Source organism: Gymnodraco acuticeps, unplaced genomic scaffold (assembly GCF_902827175.1).
Source record: "Gymnodraco acuticeps unplaced genomic scaffold, fGymAcu1.1, whole genome shotgun sequence".
NCBI classification, from domain to species: Eukaryota; Metazoa; Chordata; class Actinopteri; order Perciformes; family Bathydraconidae; genus Gymnodraco; species Gymnodraco acuticeps.
The window spans coordinates 130530-141850 of NW_022989817.1; the positions used below are offsets into that span (position 1 = coordinate 130530).

The following is an 11321-nucleotide window of genomic DNA, read 5'->3' on the forward strand; positions in this document are numbered from 1 at the left end:
GCTCTCTGCTGCGCTTCCCCCGGCCCCATCCAAAACAAACTCAGTTCATCCCTTCATTCACTGACAGCCCCCCCCTCCCCCCCCACCTTACTCTGACACAAACACACACCTCCTACCTCTGGATTCTGTTAAAGGAATATTACACCAAATTCTCCATTTAGGATGAACGTGTAATCTTTTTAAGCTTTCTTCAAAAACAACAGTGTATAATTCACTCCACACACACACATTTATACACAGACGACGAGTCAGGCTTGTTGGATTAGTTATATTTCTGACAGTTAAAACACATCAAGCATTATCCTGTCCAACCAAAAAGCAGTCCACATGGTCTAATGTTAATCAGAAGAGTATTTAAAGTCCTAATCCCCATTACCTTTAAATGTTCCCTTACACCAATATCTGAGGGAACACAAAGCAACTGAATTGGTGCAACACAAAGTCACATAAGAGAACATTTTGAATTATATTTACGGATACAAAAAACAAGAAGAGGTAAAAGTGATCGTGGTCCCCTGAGCTGTGCAGTGTTATGACTGGGATCAGTGCAGGGTATACACACATGCAGCTGTGTGTTAAGGCTCGTGTGTGTGTGTGTGTGTGTGTGTGTGTGTGTGTGTGTGTGTGTAGCTCATTCCTGCTCACAGTCTGATACACACTGATGTCACTGGACCTTATGTAATGATTGCATCTCATCAGTAAAACACAGCAAAATTAAGGCAGCTCTTAATTGTGATTGTACGTTTTACACTCGGTATAATTGCCCTTTTAATTTCCGTCTCCCTCTACGTTTTCACAGCAACAAATAGCAGCATATGAGAAGATATACATATTCAAATACAGCAAACTTTGTGGCAGTATCAGGATGCTGAATATCTGCAATTCCCCTCAAAATGTGCTGAACGAATCCCAAATGCATCGACACCTGGAAATAACTTTAATGTTTCTCTGTAGCTATGTCTATAGAGCTGGAACGATAGAGAGTCAAATAAACTCAAAGTCTTTTTTAAAGGAATCATTTAGGTGATGGAATGTTTCTCGCTTTCTGTGTTATCTCATATTAAACTAAATATTTGTTTTGTTCCCAATTTTCTTACACTTGCAAAAGCGCTTTGTGTTTGGTCAAGTTGGTTAATGTTTTAAAGTGTTTTGGCACATTTGTGTTTTTTTCATATCGCATGTGCACCTGTCGGGCTCCGTAAAAACCCAATCGAGAAAACTATTTGGCAGATGCAGCTCTCCCTGTCGCACAAAGACACATTGTTGGTTTCTTTTCACAGTGAATTTGAAAGAGTTTGAAACTAAATGCACGGCAAGATGTTGGTCTAATGTTAGCTCCGCTCCAGGTTACATTCTTTACACATTCACCCAAAGGTCACCTGGTGTGTATTTTAGAATATGTTTTTATTATTACTGTAAAAAATAAGACACAAGTATTAAGTAGAAAAATAAAAACTAAGACATTCTGGACAGTGTTCATAAAATATACAAATAAGAAGTGGAGAAACAGTAAGTGGTCGTACGTGTCCCTTGTTCAAGTGTAAACCTGTTGGCGAAGACATTAAGGCGTGTGTGTGTGTGTGTGTGTGTGTTCATCAGTGGCACTTTTTCTCCAGAGTGCTGCTCAGCCTCTCACTGGCGCTGCTGCAGGACTCCAGAGCTTCACTGTTTCTGCACATTCACAAAGACAAAACGTACAGAAAGGTTACCAACTCTTTTAAATAACTTGTGTTTACACATTTACTGCAGGATCAAAGATGCTCCTACCAGATGGACGCCATTGGTGGAGGTAATAGGAGGACACTGGGGTTAATAATGGAAGGATTAAAAAGGAAACTGGACTGTGTGAAACCCCAACATAATAAAATATGGCTACTTTAAAATGAGGAATTTCTATTCTAGTACATGGATATTTTTTTCTAAGTATATTGGACTGTATTATTGTAATATGTAGGATGACCTTATATCACATGTGTCAAACTCAAGGCCCGGGGGCCAAATCAGGCCCTTGGTGGATTTCATTTCGGCCCGCAGGATAATTTCTAATTACTATTAGCGATAGAACTATTAACAAAGCACTTTTATACTAATAAAGGGCTGGCTTATCTAAAGCCAGTTGAGTAGCACTTGAAATGTTTTTGCTATATGAAACCTGATGTACTTATATGATTCTGTTTTCTTCAAGTTTGTATTTTGTTGGTCGAACGCACTTATTGTAAGTCGCTTTGGATAAAAGCGTCAGCTAAATGCAATGTAATGAAATGTATTAGATCTGGCCCGCAGGATGATATCTAATCACTATTAGATCTGGCCCGCCGGTATATTGCACGCACACCTTCACTCCATCCTGAGGGTCTCCTCCGCTCAGAGCCTGAGCCCAAACATTGATGACCTTGCTCCCAAGATGAGATGCCAAGTATCTGAGCTAGCATCACAGAGCAGCACACTGAGTTCAATGGATGCTTCCTTCTGCACTTTCTCTCAGGACAACAGGGCATGTTTGTTTTTCTCTTTGAGGGGAAATAGTTTTGTTGAAGCTGTTGTTGGCCTGTGGGGAAATGTACTCATAAGAAATGACTCTGGAAAAGCTGCAGATAGAGCCATAAGAAATGAATGCAACTGATTATTTAATGTTTAATGTTGTTTTTATAGGCAATCATTTAAGCTTTGTTAGTTCCAGGTTTAATATGTGCAACAAGTTCATTTCAATAAGTGTTGCAATAAACACTGAACCAGTCCGGCCCTCGACGAGTACCCATTTTTTTTATTTTGGCCCACTGTGTATTTGAGTTTGACCCCCCTGGCTTATATATAACCCATCTTTTATTTTATTTTTGTTATACCTTTACGTTCTCAGTGTTATTATTGATTTGATTTCTATACGTTTTGTATGTTGAATTTCTTGGATTTGAGACCTTCTACATGTTGTGACCCCTTGTCAAATAAACTGTTTATCTAAATTGGAATATTAATGGATGTAAAGGGGAATGTGAATAACTAATAAATAATTAGTTTTAAAGCAGCTCGTACCTGGAGGTGAAGGTGTGGAGCAGCGAGGCCACGTGCTGCGGGAAATACTCCTGCTGCACAGCGTGCTCCAAACACAACAGCTGACCTGGGACCAGCGGCACCTTCTTCACCTTCCCCTCGCCCTGAAGTCAGAACAGATAGAAACATGAAGAAGCATACATTTGTTCTAAACTTAGATAACACACTACAGGAAAGGGAAAACCTCAAAAAGCACAACAGGTCCTCTTTAAAAGTCAGCTATCATGCTATTTGTAGGCAATAGCGTAGGTCTCAGATATATACAAATATATAAAAAACATGTCTATGAAGTGTTTTGCTCAAAATACCAAACAGATCACCCATTCTAGCCATGCCTCATATCCCTCTATTTCACTTCCTGTTTCAAAAGGGCTGATTTTGGGTATAAAGCTTCTTTTTTTTTTTTAAAAGGAGGGGTCTGAGCTCATGCGGGACCCGGCAGCTACTGTCTAAACTAAATGCTGCCGTGATGAAACGCCATATCATGGATTATCAAGGATTTCTCTCTGAAACTGGTGTCTCCCTTAGGGATAAGGTGAGAAGTTCGGTCATCAGGGAGGGACTCGGAGTTGAACCGCTCCTTCTTCGCGTCGAAAGGAGCCAGTTGAGGTGGTTCGGGCACCTAGTTAGGATGCCACCTGGGCGCCTCCCTAGGGAGGTGTTCCAGGCACGTCCAGCTGGGAAGAGACCAAGGGGTAGACCTAGGACCAGGTGGAGGGATTATATCTCTTCGCTGGCCTGGGAGCGCCTTGGGATCCCCCAGTCAGAGCTGGTTGATGTCGCCAGGGAAAAGAAAGTTTGGGGCTCTCTGCTGGAACTGCTACCCCCGCGACCCGACCACGGATAAGCGGGAGAAGATGGATGGATGGATGGATCTCTGAAACAGTTTGGAGCTCAAAGGCTTTCTCTCTTGCCGGGTATACCACAAGGTGAGTTCCTTTTTACTTCCTGCTTCTTCACACACATGCTCTCCAGTACAGGTTAGCTCTGAGCGTTAGCGATGCTAATGTAAACACCGACCATATTACGTCCAAAACAGTTGGGCATTGTTTCTGATAGCAACGTTTCTGATTGGGCCGTGGGTCCACATTTCAGATATTACGTCATATTGGAGGGCAAATCTGGATCAGCTCCGTTGTTCCCCCGTTTTTAGAGATTTGGGTACGGAGGAAAAGAGAGGGTTTTATTTTCCGACGCTGCGTGAGTTCCCCGACACACCGGGGACACATAGTTATGTAGAAAAGACATCAGGAAGTGCATTTTGCATGATAGGAGACCTTTAAGACATTACTCTGGGAAATTATTACTTTTACCCCTTTCTGGATTTGTATTAGTGATACTTTTCCTATAATGGTCTTGGGGTACATTAACCCCATTATGTCTGTGTCAGATTTAGGGAGGGACCGTTTTGTACCTTGAGGAGTCCCATCATGACGAGCAGCGTGGAGAGGAAGCAGTAAGACGAGAGGTCTGATCCAGAGAGGAGCTTCTTCAGCACAGCGTCTGTAAAACACACAGTGAGGGAGTTAATGAGAGGAGGGGTCTGTGCATACAGACTGACATCAATCAACAACAACAACAGTATTTGAACTACAAGTGGAAAACAAATGGGTAGTAGGATTAAAAGCAGGTAAACAAAGATTTCTCCTCAATACAATTCCTGGAGAAAAGTAATCCAAGAGATGTTTCCACTCTAACTGTTCACATTTTAATAACTGGTCAAATCAGAAAACGGACAAAAGTAAAAAAGACTGTTTGTGAAGCACAGATGTTTTCTTGTTTCCAACTAAACTGTGGGTGTTTCTCAATGTCGAGTAAGGCTGCTCCAGAGCCACTATTTCAAGCATACGTCATCGAGTCCCGCCGAAGGACTGTCCCAATGTCCAGCATACTTGGAATTCTTCCGAGCCCGGCGTACTTCGTAGCGAGAAATTTCGAGGCTGCACATGTGTAGACTCCGTGGTCTTAAAATCCCCACAATGCTTTGCGCACGGACCAATTTCCCCAAATCTGTGGCGGAAAATGTAAGACGGGGCCTCTCATATGACGTACACCTGCACACTTGCTAGCCTGTTCCACTCTTCGTTTTCCGAATGCCAGGAAGTATTCTTGCCTCGCTTCTGAAGCAAGACGCTCGGAAAACATGTGCTACCAAGCAAGCGTCCTCGACATTGACAAACACCCTCTATGTGTAAATATTATAAACTAATAAAGATGAAGCCTCGTCCTACAAATACAAAGTAGGATTGAATTCACCAATAGTTTCAAGCACGGCTGTCCTTGTCTCTGGTTCCTCACTGTACAGAGAAGAGATTTTCAGGAGGATTTCAGCCGCCGTGTGAGGGTCCGACGCATGCACCTGGAGAGAAGAACGTTTTAATAACAGATTATATCCTAAAACATCTGTTATTAAAGATTGTACAGGATCAACAATCATCCTGCTGGGACCCTTTATATTGAGATGACTTCACCTGTTGCTGGACGCTTGTCCTCGTCTCTCCGAGCTGAAGCAGCTTCTCTGCAGAGGGGCAGCTGAGGAAGGACATGATCTCTGCCTGAGGGGGACATAAGGACAATCAGAAACACAATAGAGTAGTGCAGTGGTAAATGGACCAGGAACTTAGCATTGCAAAGGGCTCAAAGCTAATTTCTTTGATTTTGAAATATAGCAGAAAATGAAATCTTTGGCAATCACACCTTTATGATACTTACACGTTTTGTTCAGCAGGATAATCTCTACATATTAACACCACTTTTATAAAAGGTTAAGCCTAAATGTAATGTCCAGAAGTAAAACGCTAACATCAGGCTATAAAGGAACTACAGTACCAGGGTACATGCAGGAATCCTGAAGTCAAATGGAATCCCTTTTAAGACCTTTTTTAAGACCCTTTCCATACATTTTAAGACCTCATCGCCACTTTGAGTTCTAACCGGTTACCTTGGCGACACACTTCACCTCACATTGACTATATTCAGTATTGATTGTCCTTCCTCCTTATCTTCCAACCATTTGGACGCAGACTTGCATTTCCCCATAACGATGTTGCTTAGCAACCGGCGTAAACGGAGCTTCGCGCTATCAAGCAGTGAGCGTGCGATGTCCTGTTCAGATGACGTCAAACCCAACGGGATGCCATCAATAAACTACACAGAATCACACTACACACCTACGCCATGATTACATTCAGGCAGACTGTAGAACACAACCTCTTTGGACCATTTATATACTTATTGAAAACAAGCTACAAAATGTAATACCTTGGAGAATGCCGTTTAATACTTTTTAATAGCCTTAATTTTCGCTAAATTGATTGATCAACTTGTAATACTTGTTAAGACCCCGCGGACCCCCTGTGTTGTAAGCTTGTGTTAACCACAGATCTCATTTCAGGCATGTAGCCAAAAAACACATTCTAAATACCATTGACTTTGAGAAAAAGCAAACCAAAAGTGTTAAAATGCTGACTCCTTCCTGGGATTTAGGACTCATGCCTTCACCTCTCTTTCACTAGACGAGAATAGCTTTATTGTTCAAGCGAAGCTGTTAAAATACACATGGAAACGATGGCAGGATGTAGTTTGTGTCTTCTTACTGAGCTCTGAGGTTTTTCTGGACTATCGTCTTTTTTCGTTGTTCCGTTTTCCTTCAGGATTTCTCCGTCCTCATTGCAGTCGTCACTGGCATCATCATCATCATCATCATCATTCTCCTCCTCCTCGTTTTCATGGTCGTCTTGATCATCATCTTCGTCCTCAGGCTCTCCTTCATCATCACTACAGTAAGTCAACAAAAGCATAATTCAGCTGACTCAAGTTTTTCAAGAAAAGTAATAGGAAAATAGCTTCAGCACACACACACACACACACACACACACACACACACACTACCTGAGTGACCCCAGCATGTCTCCTTTCTCCATAGCTTCCCTCAGAGCGTCACAGCCCTCCTCTCCCAGACAGTTACCTGGTTACACCACACACACACACACACACACACACACACACACACACACACACCACACACACACCACACACACACACACACACACACACACACACACACACACACACACACACACACACACACACACACACACACACACACACACACACACACACACACACACACACACACACACACACACACACACACACACACACACACACACACACACACACACACACACACACACACACACACACACACACACACACACACACACACACACACACACACACACACACACACACACACACACACACACACACACACACTTGTTAGACCCTTTTATCCAAAGCGACTTAGTACTGAGGACGATCCCCACAGGAGCACTTTGGGGGAAGTGTCTCAGGGACACAACGACATGCTGACTGCAGTGGGACTCGAACTTGCTACCCCCTGATTCAAAGTTCAGCACACTATCCCACTAAGCCACAGATTTTCACGGCCATATGAACTTAAGGGTGTCCCGTCGTGGGAAAAACTTTAATTAATTAATTGATAATAAATATGTATTAAAAAGGTAGAAATCTTAAGGGACGATAACAAATATTTTCTGTAATGGAAGTTAGCCCCTTGCAACAAAAATGATGATGGGGTCTAATAAGGCAGAGTAGGAGCTCTGTTATCATGCGACTCCTGACGGTCAGAGTTCGTACCGTTCAGATCCACTTTCTCCATATCAGGTTTGTCTCTGACGGCCTGAGCCACAACCAGAGCAGCTGCTTCCGTGATCTCACCGAACGACAGATTGATCTCCTGAACACCGGGAACATGAGAAAGCACTTTAATCTACCTGTTCACAGAGCAGACATTTACAAATGCTGAGGTCTTTTTGGTGAACTGACCTTGAGGACGGGCAGTCCCTCTCGGAGGACGGCAGCGAGGGCGATGGCTCCTTCAGAGCGGACCAGACAGTCTCCAAAGTTTATCACCTGAACGTTCCTCAGGTGCCTCAGAGCCTGAGGGAGGACAGGGGGAATTACAGTTTCAGTCAAAAACACTGGCTAAATATCTACTCTAGGCAGAGATGGCTGCAGTACACACATCCTTTCTTCAAGTAGAAGTACAGATACTCGTGTTTAAAAATACTCTGGTGAAAGTAGAAGTACTGACTTCTTTACTCAAGTCAAAGTAAAGAGGCTTTGAAATGTACTTCAGTAAAAAGTACCCATAGCTAGCAGCTGCTTTAAAGAGTACCTGACCTCCCTTTATATGAATAGAACAATAATGTCATTGTTAGCTAATGAATGTTTCCATGCTGAACAACGGCAACATGACAACGTTTCCATTGGTCCCTCTTCTTTAGAGAAGACCAGGAAATGATGGATACACGGATCGTGTTCAAATCAATAGGCACGCAATGACTCTAAAGAATAATGATCACGCATCAAACACACATTCAGACTAAAGGAACCAGCTGTTTGGGAAATGAGAGAAGTAGAAAGTACAAGTATTTGAGTTCAACATGTAAGAAGTAGAAAGTACAGGTATTTGAGTTCAACATGTAAGAAGTAGAAAGTACAGGTATTTGAGTTCAACATGTAAGAAGTAGAAAGTACAGGTATTTGTGTTCAACATGTAAGGAAGTAGAAAGTACAGGTATTTGAGTTCAACATGTGAGAAGTAGAAAGTACAGGTATTTGTGTTCAACATGTAAGAAGTAGAAAGTACAGGTATTTGGGTTCAACATGTAAGAAGTAGAAAGTACAGGTATTTGAGTTCAAACATGTAAGAAGTAGAAAGTACAGGTATTTGAGTTCAACATGTAAGAAGTAGAAAGTACAGGTATTTGAGTTCAACATGTGAGAAGTAGAAAGTACAGGTATTTGAGTTCAAACATGAGAGAAGTAGAAACAGTTTACAGGTATTTGTAGTTCAACATGTAGAGAAGTAGAAAGTACAGGTATTTGAGTTCAACATGTAGAAGTAGAAAGTACAGGTATTTGAGTTCAACATGTGAGAAGTAGAAAGTACAGGTATTTGAGTTCAACATGTAGAGAAGTAGAAAGTACAGGTATTTGAGTTCAACATGTAAGAAGTAGAAAGTACAGGTATTTGAGTTCAACATGTGAGAAGTAGAAAGTACAGGTATTTGAGTTCAACATGTAAGAAGTAGAAAGTACAGGTATTTGAGTTCAACATGTAAGAAGTAGAAAGTACAGGTATTTGAGTTCAACATGTGAGAAGTAGAAAGTACAGGTATTTGAGTTCAACATGTAAGAAGTAGAAAGTACAGGTATTTGAGTTCAACATGTAAGAAGTAGAAAGTACAGGTATTTGGGTTCAACATGTAAGAAGTAGAAAGTACAGGTATTTGTGTTCAACATGTAAGAAGTAGAAAGTACAGGTATTTGAGTTCAACATGTAAGAAGTAGAAAGTATAGGTATTTGTGTTCAACATATAAGAAGTACAAAGTACAGGTATTTGAGTTCAACATGAGAGAAGTAGAAAGTACAGGTATTTGAGTTCAACATGTAAGAAGTAGAAAGTACAGGTATTTGAGTTCAACATGTGAGAAGTAGAAAGTACAGGTATTTGAGTTCAACATGTAAGAAGTAGAAAGTACAGGTATTTGAGTTCAATGTGAGAAGTAGAAAGTACAGGTATTTGTGTTCAACATGTAAGAAGTAGAAAGTACAGGTATTTGAGTTCAACATGTGAGAAGTAGAAAGTACAGGTATTTGTGTTCAACATGTAAGAAGTAGAAAGTACAGGTATTTGAGTTCAACATGTAAGAAGTACAAAGTACAGGTATTTGTGTTCAACATGTAAGAAGTAGAAAGTACAGGTATTTGAGTTCAACATGTAAGAAGTAGAAAGTACAGGTATTTGAGTTCAACATGCAAGAAGTAGAAAGTACAGGTATTTGGGTTCAACATGTAAGAAGTAGAAAGTACAGGTATTTGAGTTCAACATGTAAGAAGTAGAAAGTTCAGGTATTTGAGTTCAACATGTAAGAAGTAGAAAGTACAGGTATTTGTGTTCAACATGTGAGAAGTAGAAAGTACAGGTATTTGAGTTCAACATGTAAGAAGTAGAAAGTACAGGTATTTGAGTTCAACATGTAAGAAGTAGAAAGTACAGGTATTTGAGTTCAACATGTAAGAAGTAGAAAGTACAGGTATTTGTGTTCAACATGTAAGAAGTAGAAAGTACAGGTATTTGTGTTCAACATGTAAGAAGTAGAAAGTACAGGTATTTGTGTTCAACATGTAAGAAGTAGAAAGTACAGGTATTTGAGTTCAACATGTAAGAAGTAGAAAGTACAGGTATTTGGGTTCAACATGTAAGAAGTAGAAAGTACAGGTATTTGGGTTCAACATGTAAGAAGTAGAAAGTACAGGTATTTGGGTTCAACATGTGAGAAGTAGAAAGTACAGGTATTTGTGTTCAACATGTAAGAAGTAGAAAGTACAGGTATTTGAGTTCAACATGCAAGAAGTAGAAAGTACAGGTATTTGTGTTCAACATGTAAGAAGTAGAAAGTACAGGTATTTGTGTTCAACATGTAAGAAGTAGAAAGTACAGGTATTTGAGTTCAACATGTAAGAAGTAGAAAGTACAGGTATTTGTGTTCAACATGTAAGAAGTAGAAAGTACAGGTATTTGTGTTCAACATGTAAGAAGTAGAAAGTACAGGTATTTGTGTTCAACATGTAAGAAGTAGAAAGTACAGGTATTTGTGTTCAACATGTAAGAAGTAGAAAGTTCAAAGTCATCATAAGTAGTGGAGTAAAGTACTGATACCAGAACAATGTACTTAGGGTTTAGTACAGTAACGAAGTGTTTGTACTCCACTACTTCCACCTCTGGGTATAGGTAAGTGTGGACGACTCACCTGGGCCATGGCGATGGTTCCCCTCTTGGTGAAGGTGTTGTCGTTCAGGTTGAGGACGCGCAGATCCGGGTTGTGTCTCATGGCTGAAGCTAACGCCATCACTCCGGCGTGGTTAATGCCATTCTGAGGCATGTGGACTTCCTCCAGGCTGCCCATCAGCTTAGAAGGAGAAACAGAAGAGAGAGGAGACGAAGGTGTTAAACATACAGCCATACACATTTCAAAACTGAGAAAAGCTGCATATATTTAGAATCTGGAAGTGGGAAATGTTTGGCAATTCTGCTCGTTAGATTGCTATTAAGAATGAACTGGTTATCAAATAGTTTCTAAAATGTTGCCCAAAGATGATGAGGTTATGCAAGTCAGTCAGAGTTTCACGTGTTTTTATTTTCTGGATATGTTCAAAAGGGAGAGACAAAAAAAACACG

At 40.9% G+C, this 11321-nt stretch overlaps 1 protein-coding gene across 2 annotated transcripts; it reads right to left on the reverse strand.

The window, feature by feature from the left end:
* Window positions 1-248: 248 nt before the first annotated feature.
* Window positions 249-11052, reverse strand: LOC117556881 (ran GTPase-activating protein 1-like; the record flags this gene model as incomplete). 2 transcript variants are annotated; one of them, XM_034232463.1, is given in 10 exon segments in its annotated part: window positions 249-1665; window positions 3031-3152; window positions 4463-4551; window positions 5305-5407; window positions 5520-5603; window positions 6645-6825; window positions 6940-7015; window positions 7711-7810; window positions 7900-8013; window positions 10894-11052. In XM_034232463.1, coding segments are annotated over 10 exon segments (1098 nt in total), but the record flags the coding sequence as incomplete, so codon positions are not given.
* Window positions 11053-11321: the final 269 nt, after the last annotated feature.